The following is a 20,209-nucleotide window of genomic DNA, read 5'->3' as shown; positions in this document are numbered from 1 at the left end:
AATTATTAGATGTTTGGCACACAGTACAATAGCACCCTATATCTCTGCAGAATTTAGCACAGTCATGATTAAATTATTTGTATTTCTTAATTCATTGCCTGAATTCTTTTCTGGATTACAAGCACCAGGGCAGGGTTGTCTGCCTTACTTAGTTTTGTATTCCCAGTACTTCTGTGTGCCTGGAACATATGAACTCTCAGTACAATATTGATGACTGTCTGAATGACCTCAGTCCTCAGAAATCCAAAAACTCGGAGGAGGAAGCAGCTTAGCATCACTTGCAACTTTAAAGGAAATAAAAACATGAATAGTAACTTTAAAAACCAAATTAAAAAAATACTCCCCCCCAAAAAATCCAAATCAAAGGCATGAATAATGACTTTAAAAACCAAACCAAATCAAACCAAAAAACCCCCCAAACAAAAAACACCTGAATACTGTGATTACCACAGGTGACCTAAAGTGATGAGATTGTTCTGCCAAAGAAAGGTGGCCTTTGATTTGAGATAGATTGTTAGAATCATGTAGAAGATTGAGAAGATGGGGGAAAGAAGGAACGAACTATTGATGGGAGAGAAAGCAATTTGATTAGCATCAGCAAAGGGCACCTAAAAGCAAAAGCAATCCCACCCCCCCCCCCCAAAAAAAAGACTCAAAAAACAAAGCCCAGACTTACATCAGTAATATATTAATTGGAATCACATTATATTCAACAGTCTTGTCTAATATGATTTTGGCAGACGGTGATTCTCTGTACATCAGGAGAAGCAATAGATTGGTAATCTCTTGGTTTATTACTGAAAGTGGATAGAAAAGAAAGGGAATTTGAGATACGCATGAGAGAAGAAATAGAAGTGCAGGTTTTTTTGGGGGGAAGGCATATAATGCCAAGACATATAACTTAACAGAACCCTCCTGAAAATGTCTCTGTTCCGTAACTAAATCTGCCTAGGTAAAGCAGCATTTTACTTGCTGCAGAAGTTCTTGAAGCCACTATCTTATTTTACTATTTATAACATAGTAATTATTTACTAATACTTCTGAGTTCTTAACTGGCTAGTCAGCTAAAACATACTGAGAGTTAGCAACACGCCACATACGCCAAGGATAACAGGAAAGACACAGAGCTCAGGTAATTCACAGTTGTAATAGGATGAGCAAGTAAAAGGATAATTGGAATGCAGAGTGATAAAGGACTACAGTAGAATTATTTAGGGTTTGCTCTAGGAGGACTGAAAAGATGCACTGGTTCATGGCCAGAAAATCAGATATTTTTTGGGAGGAAAGTACATAGAAACTGAGTCTCCAAGAATGTGTCAGCCAGCTAAAAAGAGAAAATGAAGGCATTGCAGGAAGGATCGTTGTACAGAAATACATGGTGATTTCCCAGAAATCTGGAAGTATAAAGTACAAGTGGGGAATGGTGGAGAATTGAGGCTAAAGTGGTAGTCTGGAGTTTGATCATAAAAAGGGAAATTATATGTAGTATTGACCGAAGTAGGGAAATCTAATGCATTTTATATAATATTCCAATGTTAAGTAGTTAAAAAAAATATTTCATCGGTTAATGGCTGAAGTGTTAGTACTTATCCAGAATGCTTCTTTATCCTACATTAATAGAAAACTAAAGTGGTACTATGCTTTCGAGTAACTGCCATATATATTTACATTAAAGTGAACTATTTTGACCAATTTGCTTTAATTTTCAGAGATTGCTTTGCATAAATCCACCCCTGTTTGAAATCTATCAAGTCTTGTTAAGCCCAACACAACATCATGTAGCACTTATAGGAATAAAAGGACTTATGATATTAGAATTACCTAAAAGATGGGGAAAGAATTCTGAATTTGAAGGTGGAAAATCAACAGTGAATTGTAGGTAAGTTGTATTTCCATTTAGTGTTTATCTGTATAATTTGTAATACATGCAGAAAATTCCTTAAAATCAGTGGTTCTTATGGTGTGTTTGCTACTATTGAAACGTTAGTGTACAGTGGTCTGCACATTGGCTTCTTGTGATAATGACTTTTATAGTATATATGACATATATAGTATATATATTTTGCCTCGATTACCACATTGCTGTCTCATTGGAAGTCAGGCTGTTTTTCAAGTAGGTTGAAATAAGATGCTTTAAAAGCAGTTATTATCTGTGAGCCAAACAGTTTTCTCATAAGTATAACTTAGTTTTGTATATTTTTTCTTTGTCAACAAATCTTGAGAAATGAGAGTGTGAAAAATCTGAAAAGAAAATAAGGTAGAAACATACCTTTAGCTCCACAACCCTTAGGTTGGGCCTTCTTGAAAATGTTTCTTTTCTAAGTCTGTTTCATATCCACAATAGGAGTGACAATAACTGCCTTTGTATTTTCTATACAGAGTTACTAAAAGGATAAGTTACTTTGTCTAAAATCACTGGTACTCTATAAAATACAAATTAGAAAATATTTGATTCTTTGATACTGGTTGGTAGATGCTTTGAATGCTGTTTCAGCAAGATGTTTGAAAAAGGAATTTAAAGGAAAGAGCAAAAAGCGCTGAGATAGGTTTTCCTTTAGAAAGTTTTGGAAAATTGCTGTTTTTATTTTAGTACCACTCCCGTTGCTGAGAGATTTTTCACCAGTTCAACCTCTCTGACTCTGAAGCATGCTGCCTGGTATCCAAGCGAGATGCTAGAGCCCCACGTAGTGCTGTTAACGTCAGACAACATCATAAGGTAAGTCTGTATCTTACAGTTTTGTGAGTGGAAAGATTCCCTTAATTGCCAGTTAACAGCTTGGAAAAACTATCTGATGACTTCTATAACCTGTTCTCCATCATGGGAGCAGTGTTCAGCTGCCCTAACTTAGATGTCTTAATTACTGCTGTTCCCTCTCAGCTAGTCTTTCTGCCTCCAGTCTCTCCATTCCCAATCTAACTATTAAAATAATCTCCCTAAAACTGTTTTTACCATGTCACTCTTTTGGAGGTGATATAGCATAGAGAAAAAGAGAATTGGGAAGTGAGAGATTTGAATTCTTTGTCCCAATGTCACTTCTGTCTTTGGGATGTTAAAAAAAAAAAAACAACTTGGGCTGTTTCTAATTTGTCAAATGAGCAAGTTTGATTTGATCATTTCTAAAACTGCTTTCCAGGTTTGCATTGTTATGATTAAATGCCCTCGTCCTACAGAGATTGATATTACCGGTTAACTTTCTGGATCTGCCTTATGTAAAAAGTTTGTGAGATGACTAGACAAGGTGTATACGGCTAAGAACTGAAGTACAGTGGTTGGGGAAGGCTGATATAAGGAATTTTGGTAAGGGCAGAGAATATTTCTTCATGTACCAAGGAAGCCTTCTTTTTGGGTTGCTTCAGAACAAATGAAGTAGGCTACTTTCGTCAGTAACAGCCAGATCTTTGGCAAATGGTTGTAATGACTGGTAGAAAAATTCTCAAAAACTGACTGGGTGGAAAGGAAGGAGCAACTTTAGGAAATAAAAGAGAATTTTAAGTGCTGGCTTTCTTCTCTTTTGATTGCTAGAATTTACTCTTTGCGTGCGCCCCAGACACCGACTAAGGTCATTGTACTTTCAGAAGCAGAGGAGGAAAGTCTAATACTCAACAAAGGGTAAGTTTTTATTTCTGTCATTAAATTTTTTAAAATTGGTTTATTGGGATTGTAAATGCAATTTTAAGATTATAAGATTTTCTGAAGGTGACTTTAGCATGGTTTTTGGTAATATGAGAAATAAGAAAAAATAGGTTATATGAGTAGGTAGTAAGAAGTTACAAATTTGGAAGTTACTCTGCTAGCTTGATCTTTTTTCAAGAAAGTTCAAAACTGTGAGTAGCCAGAGTCCCTGTTGTATCATGAATAAGAGAATGAATTATAATATTTCAAAGTCACAGAAAAAGTGGAAGGGGAGAGTGTTGGGCTGGAGGCCTGCCAGCTGTTCACTCAGTATGGACGAGCAGATTGCTGAACCCCCCCAGACCAGCACCTAGTACCCCAGAAGCTGGAGTGGACCATAGATTGCCTCCTGCTTCTCATGTGACCCTGGCTTATGTTAGTTTTCTTGCCCACTGCAGAGCAAGTTCCTGGCTAGTTTGACCAGTAACAGAATCACCCTTTGAACTTACAAATTCCCTTCCTCTGGCCTCCTGCTCAGTCTTTCTGATGATTACCACATCCTGTCACCCACAGTGTGTATGTGGAGTGAAGCGCGTAGTAGCAGTATTTCTGGAAGTTCCAACTAGTTCTTTTCATGTCTTCATAATGGTCATATCTAACAGTCTGTTTTTGTTTTGCTGTTATTCCTTTGAATATTTTACATCCAGCTGTTATGTATGTGACAGTTTCAATATCTGAAGTCTTGGCGAGGCGGGGATCTAAATCTGTGTTTGTTCTTCCTCCTGTCCTGTAATCACAGTCACTTCCTCCTGTGGTTGCTGATCTCTCATTGTGCACTTGTGTTTACTTGATCTTAATGTTTGGAAATGTCAAGAGTCCAAGCTGGGAGTATGTTCTTCCAGAGAGGAATTTTTTCTGCTTCTGTTAGGAGTCAGAAGTTGCCACTAGCCTGGGACCACATTAATTCTCATTAATTAATGAATCAATTAATTCATTAGTCCCAGAACTGAAAGTTTTCAGTCAGATGACTTTCATGTCTTATACAGCCTTAGCTTCCTAAAGCCCCATCCATCCATCTCCACGGTGGGGAAATACCTGCGAATTGCTAGGTCCTGTTCTGGTGTCGGCAGAGCGTTTCCATAGCTTCTCAGCCTTTGCCAGACTCACTGTCTAGCTGAGAGGCTATAGAGCAAGTGCAGTTGTTAAGAGCTTTGGCTCTAGTGTCAGTACCTGTATTCCAGTCTTAGCTCTGCCACTTATCAGTTGTGGCATCTGGCAAGTTATTCAGTTTCACTTGGTCTCATTTCCATGACTATATATTCCATGAATGTAAAAAGTAGTGACCACTGGGGACTTCCCTGGTGGCCCAGTGGTTGGGAATCCAACGCACAGTGTGGGGGCCTCAGGTTCAGGCCTTAGTCAGGGAACTAAGATCCCACATGCCATGGAGCATCCACGCCCGTGCAGCCAACCACTGAGCCCATGTGCCACAGCTAGAGAGGCCGTGCATTGCAATGAAGGATTCCACGAGCTACAACTAAGACCTGACACAGCAAATAAATAAATAACACTTTAAAAAAAGTCACCATTTACTTGGATTATTGTACAGAATAAATGAGATCATGCATAGAAAGTGCCTAACATGGCACAGAATAAGTACTCATTAATTGATACCTTCTATCATTATTATTAGCAATATTACTATATTAAGTCCCAGTTAGGTTTAGATGGCTTTAAGTCTTTTTGAAATAACCAATGTGTCTATTTGTTTCCAGTCATTGTCCTAATTGTTTAGTTTAACTCTCAGGCAGCTCTTTTAGTCTGGATTTGGGGATTCCTCATGGTGGCTCAGATGGTAAAGTGTCTGCCTGGAGTGCAGGAAACCCGGGTTTGATTCCTGGGTTGGGAAGATCCCCTGGAGAAAGAAATGGCAATCCACTCCAGCAGTCTTGCCTGGAAAATCCCATGGACAGAGGAACCTGATATAATCTTTGAGGGTTTCCCTGGTGGCTCAGAGGTTAAAGCGTCTGCCTCCAATGTGGGAAACCCGGGTTCAATCCCTGGGCCGGGAAGATCCCCTGGAGAAGGAAATGGCAACCCACTCCAGTATTCTTGCCTGGAGAATTCCATGGACAGAGGAGCCTGGTAGGCTACAGTCCACAGGGTCACAAAGAGTCGGACACGACTGAGTGACTTCACTTCACAATACCATATACCTTTCCACGGGATAAAGGAACTAAGATGTGGTACTTATCACACCTTGGAATGATGTTGACTGTCTCAAAAGCTGTATGAAATTGTGGTTTTATTTTAACCATATTCATTACTTTTGTATTAAACTGAACCTTTTTGAAAAACCAATTATACAAAATTTTTAAAATAATAAAATAGCATGTTTTATCATTTATTTTTCGTGATTATAAAGGTAATGTATATTTTTGTAGAAAATCGGGAAAACTATAGAAAAGTATTAAGAAAATGAAATATTTAAAAATTTCCTGTAGTGTGATCATAATATTGCACCGGAGTGCTACTTTTTATATAAATCAAATAATTCTTCTTCCCTGCTCTCCATTCTTCATTCATTTCCCAGAGAGGCCATGGCCTGAAAGCCTACGGGTCTGCCCGCTTACTGCATGCTTCCACCTCCGTCCTCCCACCACCTTGGCTCTGAGCTCCAGCCACTCAGCCGTCTTGCAGTTCCTCACAGTCTCTGCCTCAACTACTCCTCTGTAACTGCTACTCCACATAACCACAGACTCACTGCCTTACTTCCTTCAAATCTTTGCTCAAATATCACCTTATCAGAGCCTTTCCCAGGTCACCTGAAGTAGCACCTCAATCAGCACCCCCTTCCCCTGTTTTATTTTTCTTCATAACATCTTTTTCTGGTTTTGTGTTATCTGATTGTGTCTTCTCTTTTGACATCTTTTTCGTTAGAGGGCAGGGCCTTTGTTTAATTCATTGAGGTTTCCCAGAACCTACAGTGCCTGGCACAAAGGAGATACTTGGTAAATATTTGTGGACTGAATGCATCCTACTGCTTAGAAATAACTATGGAGTCTTTGTTTTCTTCTGTTTCTTTTCTGTATTGATGCGTGTCTGTATGCGTGTATTTTCACTATTTGTGTGACTGTGTATTTAAGCAGTTTATATAGTTCTGTGATCTGCTGCTTTCATTTAATCTTACAAGCCTTTTCCAGCATTGTTTAACATTCTTCATAATCGTAACTTCGTCTTCTCACTCCATTGAATACAAATTCCACCCAACCTGCTGTTATTGGAAGTTTTGTTTTCATTTTGGTTTTTAACTCTCTCTTCAGAAGGGCCTACACTGCATCTCTGGGAGAGACAGCAGTTGCATTTGACTTTGGGCCATTGTCAGCAGTCCCGAAGCACATATTTGGACAAAAAGGCAAAGAAGAAGTAGCAGCTTACCCTCTGTACATCTTATATGAGAATGGGGAGACTTTCCTTACATACATTAGTCTGTGGCACAGGTAAGCTGAGGGGGGATCCCACCTGCAGTGAAAGTTGAGCTTGTGCTGCAGTATAGATTGTCATGATTGGACCCCGGGTCCATGTTTATGAGTTTGTGGAAATATTGCAGCCTTTCAATGCTGGCTTGCCCATTTTAGAGAAAAAGTTTGTACAGATCATTTGACCTCTTTTTCTTCATATTATTTGGGTGAATTCTATAGAATAATCCCTTAAGTTAGGCTGGATTTGTGTTCACAAAGTCTAGTCAATCAAAAATTATTTACAGATGGTCCCCCACTTAGTCAGACTTACGATTTTATGATGGCACAAAACCAGTTACATTCAGTTTAAGTTTTTCATTTTGATTTTTTCCCCAGGATAGTGATAGTCAGTTGATAGCTTCTTGTGATGCTGGGCAGTGAACACAGCTCCCAGTCAGCCACACGATCAGAAAGGTAAACAGCTGACACACTTACAGCCATTCGTGTATCACTCTCAGTATAGTACTCAATAAATTAGAGATATTTAACACTTCATTATAAAATAGGCTTCATGTTAGACAAGTTTGCCCAATTGTAGACTAATGTGAATGTTCCAAGCACATTCAAGGTAGGCTCGGCTAAGCTATGATGTTTGGTAGGTAAGGTGTATTAAATCCTTTTTTGACTTAAAATATTTTCAACTTAACAATGAATTTATTGGAATGTAACTCCACCTTAAGGAAGATCTGTATCGTGGACCTTATGTGAACAAGGTACCATGGGGATGGTGAGACATGGTAATCTGGTCTTTTAATGTCCCAGTTGTGGGGAAGAGACATACATAACCATGGAAAGGTAATGATTTAGACTATATTCATGGTACATAAAAGCTCAGAGGAAGGAGAGATGATTCTGACTGAAGACATTAAGGAGATTTTCATAGAGAAGGACTGTGTCATATGGAACTTAAGGCTTTAATGCAGGATTAAATGAAGCGTCAGTGACCATTTTAGTCAGAAGTGCAGCTTTGAAGTTAAGTATGAAAATAGGCAAGTGCAAGTGTCGTTCAACGTCCCAGTGATTAAACACTTGGGACTAGAGCTGAAGATTCAAGTAGGGAGCATTTAGGGATAAACCTGGAGGTATCTGTCCAGGGAAAACTCGGTAGTTAAGGGATGTGAAGTTTTTTCTGTAGGAATAGGGTAATAGGAAGACAGTGATGGTTTCTAAACGAGGATAAAACAATTGGCTGGAAAGGGACTGGAACATAGGGACTTCTAAAGAAACTTCCAAAATTTAGCTTACAATCTTCAAGAGTTTAAACTGGTGGTAATGTGAGGGAGAAATGAACATAGTAAATACTACAAAGGAAGGGTCAATAAGACTTAGTTGCTCTTTGGATAAGAGAGTGAGGCATTGACACAAATAGTGAGGTCAGGAAAGGCAGCTAATTTGAAATAAATAATTCTAGTAATTTGGAAGTATTCCATGGACAGTTGGAAATACAGGACTAGTGAGAAAACTGTTCTGGTGAGAGAGTCAGTAGAGTATAAGAGTTCTGGGAAAGTTCTTAATTAGGCACAGGGCCCAAGTCTGAACATCATGATTTATTTATAAATCAGCTCAATAGATATTTATTCAGGGCTCAATATGTAGCAGAATGTGGGAATACAAGATCAAAGGCAGAGTCCCTGCTGTGTGGTTCCTTGTTCATCAGAAAGTCATGCTACAAATCAAAACCGTTGTACAACTTGAGTGGAGTGGTGAAGGCATAAACCACAATGAACTGAGGGCTGGCCCCTCTTGGCCTCTGCACTGTTGACAGGGGCTGCCCTGTGAGGTGATGCTCAGCAGCATCTCTGGCCTCTAGACACCACTCATCTGTCCCTGTCCTTCCAGCTGTGGCAGCCACACATGTCTCCAGATGTCACCAGTGGCCCCCTGGGGACAAAATTATCTCCAGTAGAAAAGCACCAAAGAGGTGGAAATTGAGTGGGAAAGTGAAAAAGTGGAGACATCGGGAATAGACTATATTTTTAATCAGTGTCTGACAGAGTCAAAAAGGGTTTTAAGTGATAGGTATGGTCTTCTGTCAACATTTCCCGAGGATGTTTTCACTCTTTTTTTAGCCCTGGGAGTGTGGGCAAGCTGTTGGGCCCGTTGCCCATGCATCCTGCTGCTGAAGATAACTATGGCTACGATGCTTGTGCTGTGCTCTGCTTACCGTGTGTCCCTAACATCCTGGTGATTGCTACTGAGTCAGGAATGCTGTATCACTGTGTTGTGCTGGAGGGGGAAGAAGAAGATGACCAAACAGTAAGTTGGGCGATCGTGGGCATATTCGTATCTCCAGCACTGGGGGCAGTTCTTAGAATGGTATGAAGGCTTCGTACAGGAGAAATTCTATACTTTACGTGTGTGTGTGCTCAGTTGTGTCTGACTCTTTGCCACTCTGTGGACTGTAGCCCGCCAGGCTCCTCTGTCCATGGGATTCTCCGGGCAAGAATACTAGAGTGGGTTGCCATTTCCTCCTCCGGGGGATCTTCCTGACCCAAGGATCAAACCCATGTCTCCTGTGTCTCCTGCATTGCAGGCAGATGCTTTACCTGCTGAGCTACGTATCCAGCACTTATTTTGGAATTTTATATCTGGCACTATTTTGGAAACTTAACACTCAAAATTAATTGAAGCCTACTCTAAATACTTAAACTGAAAAAAGTTAGGATGTACCCAGCTTATTTGGTCCAGCAGCCTACATGTTTCTTAACTTTAAACTGCTATATTTGGTGACAGGTGTAAAGAACCTTTGAATAACTGAACTGGCTCTTCTCTAAATTTGTGTGTTTACATCTTCCCAAGAGCAGAGAAGCCTTTTATTCTCTTTTAAGAGTAACAAAGCACAGTGTTAGAATAGAGGGTGGAATTAAGAAAAGTTTGGAAGCACTGTTTGATACAGCTTTTTGCTTCTGTTTTTAGTTGTGTACATTTTCAAAGGAATATGAAACACTAAAGTTACAGTGCAGGTTTTTTGTTTGTTTTTTTACAGTCAGAAAAGTCCTGGGATTCCAGGGCTGACCTCATTCCATCTCTGTATGTGTTTGAGTGTGTTGAGTTGGAGCTTGCCCTGAAACTGGCATCTGGAGAGGATGAGCCCTTTGATTCTGACTTTTCTTGTCCAATCAAACTTCACAGAGGTAAAGTGTTCACTAAATTTAGTTCTTATATCTCATTATATTTATACAAGATTATCACAAACCATTCCTGTGTAATTTGTTTTTTGTGTGGTTCCAGCCTTTAAAAATTTGTCTACTAGGTTCTTTTGGCCTTTTAGCCACAACATTATACTGTAGATTCAAGAAAAGCAAATTTCCCAAGTTTTTATTCAGATCATGGTCTTCAGGCTAGATCAACTCAGATTTATAATAGTCATTTTTTCCCTGACTAAATGACTATTTAAAATAGTCATTTTTTTTATAATAGTCAAAAGTAGGTTCATTACTCAAATTGTTAAATGTATGCAAACTTTAATAAACTGTAAAAATAAAATTTAAAATAAAGTGATAATATACTTGTATTAAGATATCTCTTTAAAATACCTTTCTTCATTTGAGAACATACCATCTTGTTATACCCAGACCCATTTGAATGTTACCTTTTTATCTTTTTTTCTTTTGCTTTAACTTATCTGGGTTGGCTCCAGAGCTTTTGGGCAGCTTGTCTCTTCATCTAGGGAGCTCTTGGCTAAACTGCTGAGACAGTCAGTGTGTGTCACCTGTGTCATTCAGACTCAGAGTGGCTGAGTGGAAGGAGTTGGTAACTAGGAGTCTGGACTGTCCTAGGTCTTAGTTACAGCTCTAACATTAATCGGCTCTGTAGTATTGGGAATTTATTCAGCCTCTCTGATCATTAATTTTCTCACCTAAAAATAATAGGGATAACATAAGATGATCTCTAAAGTCCCTTTTGACATAAAAATCCTATAATCCTATTTGCTCCTCAACTTTCTCCTCTAGGATCTAGGTGTCTTCCCTGTGAAGAATGAGGAACAAAAGCTTCCTCAGTCGGGAATAATGGGGTGAACCTTTCATAGTTTTCCTCTCTTCAGTCCAGAGAAAGGGAATTCAATCCAGAAGCAGCCTGACCTAATCTGCTTACAGTCTTATTAGCCAGTTTGCCCAGGTTTGGTAATACTGGCTTCAACTCTGTACTAAAGTATAATCTAACACTTAAGAGCATAGTAGCCTTTATATAATAAACCAGCAAAGAGAACTCATTGGGCATGTCTGGTCTCTAACTGGAGAGATATAGTCTAAATATTAAGTCTCAGAACTTTGCTTTATAGATGAGGAAATTGAGACCTAGTGAGGTAAAGTCACGTAAACTAATTGGTTTCCTTACAGATACATATGTCTTGGGGAAATCTTAATTGTAGGCTGTTTTCTTGATTCTTTGAATAAGAGAACATTTTCATATATGAAACTAATGAATTTTTCACTCATTCATGTTTGTACTTAAAGCATATTACAACCACTGAAACATTCCCAGATTTTTAATGACATAAATGAATGGCTTGTGTTACCACATATCTTGTCAGGGGTGTCTAGCAAATTTACGACTGCAGTTAGTAGTATTTCCTTTTTTCATAATAGATTCTGTCACATCCAAATATTAGGGTTTTTCTGTTGACTTCAGCACCACAGACACATTTCAAAAAGCCATTTTAAACAATAGGAAACCTAATGAGATTTAAGCTTTGGAAGTCCCAAATTAAGGTGTGGGCAAATGAAAAGAAACTTTTCAGTACTTTATTGTTCAGAGAGATGATTACCATAGAGATTGCCAGAAGCCTTTTTTTTTTTTTTTTTTACTGTTCATAACATAATGCTATCTTCAGAGGTGTTATGCAGAACCCCAACATATAAACAGATAAAAATAATATAACACTTACTATAAACTCAGCAGTAAGAAAGTGAGGATGTTAGATAAAAGAAAAATTTGGTTTAGGAGCTTATGGTTGACAGTTACCATCTTAAATTAGCTTTAGTATATACATTTTTTTTTAATAATCTTGTTTTCATTGTTTAATGTTTTAAAAATCCTGAGTCACAGGGATAAATATAAATAATAAATATTCATCTTTTAGTTTAATGATAGTGTTACTGATAACTAGGGCTTCAAAGAAATAGAGGAAAAAATAGAGAAATTTTCATTAAAATTGTGTAATAACTGCTCATATTTCTTGGTATAAATATAAATACAAAAACTATATCTAAAATTTCAACAAACAATTCTCTGTAAGTCAACGTTATCAGGACAAGTAAAACTGCACGTTTCACACCTGACTTACCATCTGTGACAGGACTGTTCACTAAGCTGCTGTGCTGAAGTCTTTTCAGCACCTGTGCTGGAGGAGTGCAGTAGCTTCAACAGTTTCATGTAAGTAGATGTGTACAAGCACAGGTTTTTTACAGAGCTAGAGCCTTTCTTACCGTTTTATTTTGAAAACTGTAAATAAATGCACAGAGATGGACAGAAAGGCATAAGTCAGTTCCTTGATAGCAAGTGTTTATGTTCAGTGAACTCTGTGTTAATACTTGGAAAAAGAACATATTTGAAATGAGTTCCTTAATTATACTTTTAAAATGTATATGAAAACTGAAGTCATGTTTTTAAATTCCCAAACCCCTGACATAGTGCCACAGTATGAAGGTCCTATTGACCTTGCATCACTTCCGTCATCACCAGATGCATTTGTGGCCTACTCAGGTGAATTCTCTTAGTTTTCTAATGGCTTCCTTTATATTGTTGATTCCATTTTCAGATCCCAAGTGTCCTTCAAGATACCACTGTACTCATGAAGCTGGTGTACATAGTGTTGGGCTAACTTGGATTCATAAACTTCACAAGTTTCTTGGGTCAGGTGAGTTTTTGTCCTTTTCAGTATGTTTCATAGAGTCTATCAAAAATTAGTTTGGAACAGAAAAACAATAGAGGTTATGACACCAAAAGATAGTTGTTTGAAAAGATCAGCAAAATTGAGAAACCTATAGGTAAACTGACCAAAAAATAAAGACTCAAGTTACTGTAATTAGAACTGAAAGAAGGGCTATTCCTGCTAACCATACAGAAATATGAGATTATAAGGATATACCAAGAACAAAAGATGATAAAGGAATACCAATAACAACTGTATGCCAATTAGACAAGCTAAATGAGATGGACAGAATTCTGGAAAGATACAAATCAACAAAACTGACTAAAAAAGAAATAGAAAATTTGAATAGACCTATTATATAACAATATATAACATGAGATTGAATCAGTAATCAAAACTGATTTTGATTATTGTGCTTTGCTCAGTCATGTTTGATTCTTTGCAACCCCATGGGTTGTAGCCCGCCAGGCTCCTCTATCCATGGAATTTTCCCAGCATGAATACTGGAGTAGGTTACCATTTCCTACTCCATGGGATCTTCCTGACCCAGGGATCGAACCCACATCTCTTATGTCTCTTGCATTAGCAGGAGGATTCTTTACTACTGCACCACCTAGGAAGCCCTTTGAAGAATTAATACCAATTCTTCCTAACTCTTAGAAAAAACAGAGAAGAAAACCCTTCCCTGATCACTTTATGAGGATAATATTGTGATAAAAGCCAGACAACATCATCCAAGAAAAGAAGACTAGAGACTAATATCTCTTAGGAGTATAGATGTAAAAAACTATCTTGAAAAACAGGAACGAAAGTTGGAGGACCCACTTTGCAATTTCAGAACTAATTAGAAAGGTACAGTAATCAAAACAGTATGATAATTGGTGTAAGGATACAGATATAGGTCAATGAATAGAACTGAGAGTCCAGAAATATACTCTTAGATTTATAGTAAGTTGGTTTCGGCAGTGGTCCTAGAACAATTACATGGGGGAAAGAATCGTCTTTTCAACAGATGGTGCTGGGACAAGTGTACATCTACATGCAAGAATGAAATTGGACTATTACCTCACGCCAGACACAAAAATGAACTCAAAATTGATCAAAGACTAAAATATGAAAACAAAAATGATATACCACGTAGAAGAAAACACTAAAAACAACCTGCAGAATGGGGGTAAATACTTGCTATCCGTATATCTGATAATGGGTTTGTGTTCTGTAATGTGTTCGTCTGTAGATGAAGAAGATAAGGACAGTTTACAGGAACTGGCTACAGAACAGAAATGCTTTGTAGAACACATTCTTTGTACAAAGCCGTTGCCATGCAGGTAAGGACCTTTTCGCCCCTGTAAACACAGACAGTAGTTGTTTCAGTAATTCAGGTCCATGGGTATATGTGAATATTACACTCACATGTAGACAGGATTCTTCACCCCAAAAGAATCTGTTCTTCAAAGCTCTCCTCTCCCCACGGCCACTCCACATTGTGTGTCCTCTGTCTCAGAGGTATTTCCCCTGTCATAACCCCAGGCTTCACTTGACTATGATTCTTCTATCTGATCTTAATATCGTTTTATAGTGGGTTCCCTTGATTTCCCAGAACCCCTTCAAATTCTTTTATTTTTTATCTTTAAAGCACATATTTATATTCATGTTTGTATTTATTTACTGTCTGTCACCACTACTAGAATATATATGTTTCATGAAGGCAGAGACCATGTCTGTTTCCTACTTTTTTATAGAATTCATTTTCGGCTGTGCTGGGTCTTGCCTGCGCCGTAGCCTTCTCTAGTTGCACCACGCCAGGGACTGTGAGGGCTTCTCATTGTGCTGGCTTCTCTTGTTGCAGAGCACAGGCTCAGTAGTTGTGGCACATGGGCTTAGTTGCTCCAAGGCATGTGGGATCTTCCCAGACCAGGGATCGAACTCATGTCTCCTTCAATGGCAGGTGGATTCTCTACCACTGAGCCACCAGGGAAGCCCTGTTTCATACTTTATTTACACCATCAACTCATGTCTGTACACTGAAGTGTCTTGACAGGGTGCCTGGGATATGCTCAGTAAATATTTGATGACTAGAATAAACCAAAATAGGTTCCTCTGGAGAGGGCCTAGAGTGAGTAGAGGAGACCTGAGCAGGGAGTCAGCACTTTCTTCCAAGCAGCGAGTGGAGGATGAGGAACCCAGCCCAGGAGGGAAACTGGAGTAAAGGACTGCCAGAGAGACTGAAAGAGAACCCAGGGAAGGATGCTTGGGAGGAGGATGTTTCAAAGAGGCAGCAGCCTCAGATAAGCACAGCAGAGCATTGCAGAGAGATGAAGTGTCCACATGGGGGCTCATCAGGAACCACAGAGAAATGCTGTTGGGGCAGGAGAGGATAGCATGGGTGAAAAATGAATGGGGAAAACAGGCAATAAAAATCTCATGTATAAACATTTCATAAACAGGTAAAATTAAACAGTATTGAATACGAATGGATATGTACATAGATAGGAAAGCTATAAAACAAAACAAGAACCTGATTATCAGAAATCAGGTGGAAGGTTGGGGTCAGGGAGAGTCACATGGGAGTTCTAAGGCCCCTGCAGTGTGCTAAGGCTTGGCCTGGAGAGTGGTTGCAGAGCGCACATATGTACTCCTTTGTGTGTATATTTCACACACTAAAAACACAAAATAAAAATTTTAACTTCCCAGACTCCCCCCGACTCACCATCACTCCCCTCCCTCTGCAAAATAAGACAACTGAAAGATGTGGCAGGAGAAACAGTGCTGCAGGCTCCTGTGGGGAGACTGCTGGCTCTAAAGAGAGAGGGAGTAGGTTGAGGAGAGTGCTTCAGGTGGGACAGATGTGAGCTGTTTATAAGCTGAGGGTAAGTAGACAGCGGGGAGGTTTGTGATCGCAGAGTTGATAGAGTGGTTCTCAGAAGAGGGGAGAGGGCGGTGGTGTCCACTGCGTAGGGGCAGAAACAAGCTGTGGGAGTGAGAGAAGCATCCGGGCAGGAGAGGAGCGCACTGGCAGGAAAGACAGCTCCTGTCTGAGGTCCACAGTTTTCGGTTTCTTCCGTGGAGTAAGAACCATGACTTGAATGGAACCTGCCTGCTGTGCACGGTACAGTGAGTCCTGTGACACAGATGCTGGCCTGCGCTGAAATTTTAATGTCAGAAAGACACTACTCAAGAGATTCTGAGCTTTTAAGTGGGTTGGGTACTCTGCTAGGTATGCAGAGGTCCCTGGGGCTTCTGGGCGGGTTGGGGAGAAAGACGCATAGAGAACTGGCTTCATGGTATCGTGGTAACTGCTGAGATGACAGCAAGTACCAGAGGGCTGTGGGCTCCCGAGTGACCTCCAAGTCAGTGGCCTGCCTCAGGCTGCTGAGTGACAGCTTGATCCAGCCCCACTGGAGCTGTACGTGGAACGGGTTTTCCAGTCACCACCTCTGAGGTTACTGCCCTGATAGCATGTCCCAGGCAACTGCTAGCCCAGGCCTGAGGCCACAAACCTCAGCCATGTTGTTGCTTTGAATCCACTGCCTTGGCTGTTCTGCAGTGTAACTATGGCTGTGTGTTCTTTTCAGGCAGCCAGCCCCGATTCGAGGATTCTGGATTGTCCCTGACATCCTGGGGCCAACAATGATCTGCATCACCAGTACCTACGAATGCCTCGTCAGGCCTTTACTGTAAGTCCCACTCTTGTGTTCCCACACAGCGCTCGTTAATTCTGCAAAATCTAAGCTGGGATGTTGCCCTCAGTAACCAGACTGGAAATATATGGTTTATGCTCTGGCTTCTGACTGGAAGGTTGGAAGTGGGGTATTTCTGTTGCTCCTGCCATCTCTGGAAGAGTATTTTACGCATAATCTCTGGCATCTCCTTTGGCTAGCAGAGTCGAGAGCTTTAAAGTGTGGAAAGAATACTAAAATACTGAACTCCATCATTAATATGAGTTAGATAGATTTAGTGATTTTAAACTCAGGCTCAGAAGTACTAGCCATTTACCTGCACTGCATCCTATAATCAGACCAGCGGGCTACAGTCCATGGGGTCACAGAGTTGGACACAACTGAGCGACTAAACCACCACACTACAAGGACAGCACTGTTATCCTCATTCCATAGACGAGGGAAAAGGAATAGAGAGGTTAAGTAGATGCTGAAGTCATAGGGAACACCGAGAATGAGGCTGCAGATATGGGGCTTTCTGACTTAAAAGTCTACACTCCTCTTAATTTCTACATCCCTGCCAGCCTCACAGGCTCATCGTAGAATGTGTAAACTCTGGAAGAAAGGTGGTATGCAGCTGAACTCATAATTCTTATTCCCCTTAAGGAACCCATAGTGAGCTATTGGTTATCTAGATACCTTCAAATCATTTTTCTGCCAACTCCCTGAAATGTAAGTTGTCTATTTAAAGTAACGTTATTAACAAATGCCCAGGTTTGAATTATTGCAGTCAGTCACTTGCCAAGCTGTTAAAAGTCTTCAGTCTTTGAAGTTTTCTGAAGTCATTGAGAGTTTTTGTTACATATTATAGTTTCTTAACCCTCAGAATTCCGGATAAATGCAACATGTTTCTTATACTTAAAGCAAGTATCTCCATGGTCAGTTTCATTTATTTTGCAGAAGCACAGTCCATCCAGCGTCTCCTCCCCTGCTTTGTACCCGAGAGGATGTTGAAGTAGCAGAATCTCCCCTCCGTATTCTGGCTGAAACCCCGGATTCCTTTGAAAAGCATATTAGAAGCATTTTGCAACGTAGTGTTGCAAATCCAGCATTTCTGAAGTACGGGATTTAGGGCATATCAGTTTTTTGCTTTAATTTATGGCTGTGTTGGGTCTTCATTGCTACATGTGAGCTTCCTCTAGTTTCAGTCAGTGGGGACTTCTCATTGCGGTGGCTTCTCTTGTTGCAGACTGCAGGCTCTACTGCACGGGCTTCAGTAGTTGGTGGTGCATGGGCTTAGTTGCGCCGTGGCATGAGGGAATCTTAAGATTCCAGACCAGAGATTGAACCCATGTCCCCTGTACTGGCAGGCAGATTCTTACCCACTGGACCACCAGGGAAGTCCCAGGGCCTATCAGTTTTAAACAATGCCTCCCTTCTCTGTTTTGTAAAATCTCTGTTTTCATCCTCTTTGTCCTCAGCTGTTTCTTTTCATATACTTTTTATTATGTTGGAAGAAACAAAGGGTACCTTTAATCAGCTAGTGAGAACAGAGGGAGAACAGATACCAGGAGGCATTTGAGACAAATAAACAGGAACTGTAAAAAGTAGTTATGTCATGAGTTTGTTTTCAGTTGTTTTATTCAACTAAAGATAGAATTTTTTTTAAGATCATCTGAAAAAGATATGGCTCCTCCTCCCGAAGAATGTCTTCAGCTCATCAGCAGAGCCACCCAGGTGTTCAGAGAACAGTACATTCTAAAACAGGACCTGGCAAAGGAGGAGATTCAGCGGAGGTAGGATGGCCTCTGTTCACAGACCAATCAGTCCCTGGCTGGTACCCAGCTTCTGATTAAACTTCTTTTGTTCTTGAAGGGTCAAACTGTTATGTGACCAAAAAAAGAAACAATTAGAAGATCTCAACTATTGTCGAGAGGAGAGGTAAGCGCCAAGACCAGAGAGGAAGCAAACAGTTCAGCTAGACTGGAGCTGGAGCTCTCCTTAAGATAGTGAGCAACATCAGCGGCTTCACCATCACGGTGGACTCCTAGAGACTCTTGCTTTTTATGCCATTAGGAAAAGTCTACGGGAAATGGCTGAGCGCTTAGCCGACAAATACGAGGAAGCCAAGGAAAAACAAGAAGACATCATGAACAGGTCAGTGTAAACTGCATAACGTTTGGCTCCCCATTCAGGTACTACTAGTGTTACAAGTTCTCAGGTGCTGGGCACTCCCTGCGAAGTGTATCCTACAGAACGCAGTGCAGTGATGCTTTCCCCAAACCCGCCCTGGAGGGCCCTCCTTCACAAGCACCAGATTCATACATTGGAAGCTTCAGTTGGGATTGTGTTCCTCCCAAGGAGCTGAGATCTTAAGCTGCGACATTTGCTTATTACTTACTTCTTGCACAGGATGAAAAAAGTACTTCACAGTTTTCACTCTCAGCTCCCAGTTCTCTCTGACAGTGAGAGAGACATGAAGAAAGAATTACAGCTGATACCTGATCAACTTAGACATTTGGGCAATGCCATCAAACAGGTAGGAATGGATGCAAGGTGGCTACATTTGGTTGGTACTTTTTAAAGTGTTCCTTCTACAGAAAATAATTTTGTCAAGTGTAAAAAGAATAGGCTAAAATAAATATTATGAAAACGTATAGCAAACCACAGCTAAAGTGTCTGTGTTCTTTTTGATACTTAAGGTTACTATGAAAAAAGACTATCAACAACGAAAGATGGAAAAGGTACTGAGTCCTCAAAAGCCCACCATTACTCTCAGCGCCTACCAGCGAAAATGCATTCAGTCCATCCTGAAGGAGGAGTAAGTAGTACTACTAATCAGCTATTACTGCCAGGTAGTTCTCACTTTGCAAAATGCCAAAATCAACCTTTCTTTGCCCAGATAGCATTGCAAGTCAAATAATTACCAAGACAGGAGGTCTATGATAGTGATAAATAAGGATTTAAGAGATGAGTATGGAGGGAGTGTCAAGATGGATGTCTTTCTTTGTAATTCTGTTGGGTGGTCCAGGTGTTCCCCAGTAAATATGTTCAAAAATATTCCCAGCAGTTGCACTACTGTATTTGCTGCCTCTATCCTTAAATGAATTCCTATCACCATCCATCTGAAACCTTAAGCCATTAATTTCAGCAAAACACTTATAAGATATTTCAACATTACTGAATTCTTAAGAATCAATGTTAATTATTACTGGCTTATTAATTCATTGTATTCCCCCAAAGTGAGTAACTGTATGATTTTACAGGGGTGAGCACATAAGAGAAATGGTGAAGCAAATTAATGACATCCGAAATCATGTAAACTTCTGAACCACCAGGAACAGACTCGCATCTGAAGTTAACACACGTGAAGGCTTAATCTCATCATAAAATGAACAGGTAGCACTAATTTATAAAGAAGCAGGTGCCTTGTTAGCGTATCAGTCTCATAATTTATAAAGAGGTATTCTGGATGAACTTTGGTATGATTGTACATCACTTTTTATACCATTTTATAATTAATTGAATAAATGCTTGTATT

At 39.9% G+C, this 20,209-nt stretch overlaps 1 protein-coding gene across 2 annotated transcripts in view; it reads left to right on the top strand.

Moving 5' to 3' along the window:
- NUP88 (nucleoporin 88) overlaps nucleotides 1-20,209 on the top strand; it is a 22,158-nt gene extending 1,949 nt beyond the window's left edge. Inside the window, exons 3-18 of one of the 2 annotated variants that reach the window (XM_040243672.1) lie at nucleotides 1,710-1,879; nucleotides 2,591-2,716; nucleotides 3,524-3,610; nucleotides 6,940-7,113; nucleotides 9,204-9,390; nucleotides 10,121-10,268; nucleotides 12,896-12,994; nucleotides 14,247-14,337; nucleotides 16,585-16,686; nucleotides 17,629-17,787; nucleotides 18,339-18,464; nucleotides 18,544-18,609; nucleotides 18,745-18,825; nucleotides 19,081-19,207; nucleotides 19,371-19,489; nucleotides 19,935-20,209. In XM_040243672.1, the coding sequence (XP_040099606.1) occupies nucleotides 1,710-1,879; nucleotides 2,591-2,716; nucleotides 3,524-3,610; nucleotides 6,940-7,113; nucleotides 9,204-9,390; nucleotides 10,121-10,268; nucleotides 12,896-12,994; nucleotides 14,247-14,337; nucleotides 16,585-16,686; nucleotides 17,629-17,787; nucleotides 18,339-18,464; nucleotides 18,544-18,609; nucleotides 18,745-18,825; nucleotides 19,081-19,207; nucleotides 19,371-19,489; nucleotides 19,935-19,998 (1,926 nt within the window). In that variant the 3' untranslated portion in view covers nucleotides 19,999-20,209. Of the gene's footprint in view, nucleotides 1-1,709; nucleotides 1,880-2,590; nucleotides 2,717-3,523; nucleotides 3,611-6,936; nucleotides 7,114-9,203; nucleotides 9,391-10,120; nucleotides 10,269-12,895; nucleotides 12,995-14,246; nucleotides 14,338-16,584; nucleotides 16,687-17,628; nucleotides 17,788-18,338; nucleotides 18,465-18,543; nucleotides 18,610-18,744; nucleotides 18,826-19,080; nucleotides 19,208-19,370; nucleotides 19,490-19,934 lie in introns of both variants that reach the window. The other variant, XM_040243671.1, reaches the window with a different exon arrangement.

This window comes from Oryx dammah, unplaced genomic scaffold (genome assembly GCF_014754425.2).
Source record: "Oryx dammah isolate SB20612 unplaced genomic scaffold, SCBI_Odam_1.1 HiC_scaffold_8, whole genome shotgun sequence".
Lineage (NCBI taxonomy): Eukaryota > Metazoa > Chordata > Mammalia > Artiodactyla > Bovidae > Oryx > Oryx dammah.
This window is presented reverse-complemented; position numbering and strand designations above follow the sequence as displayed.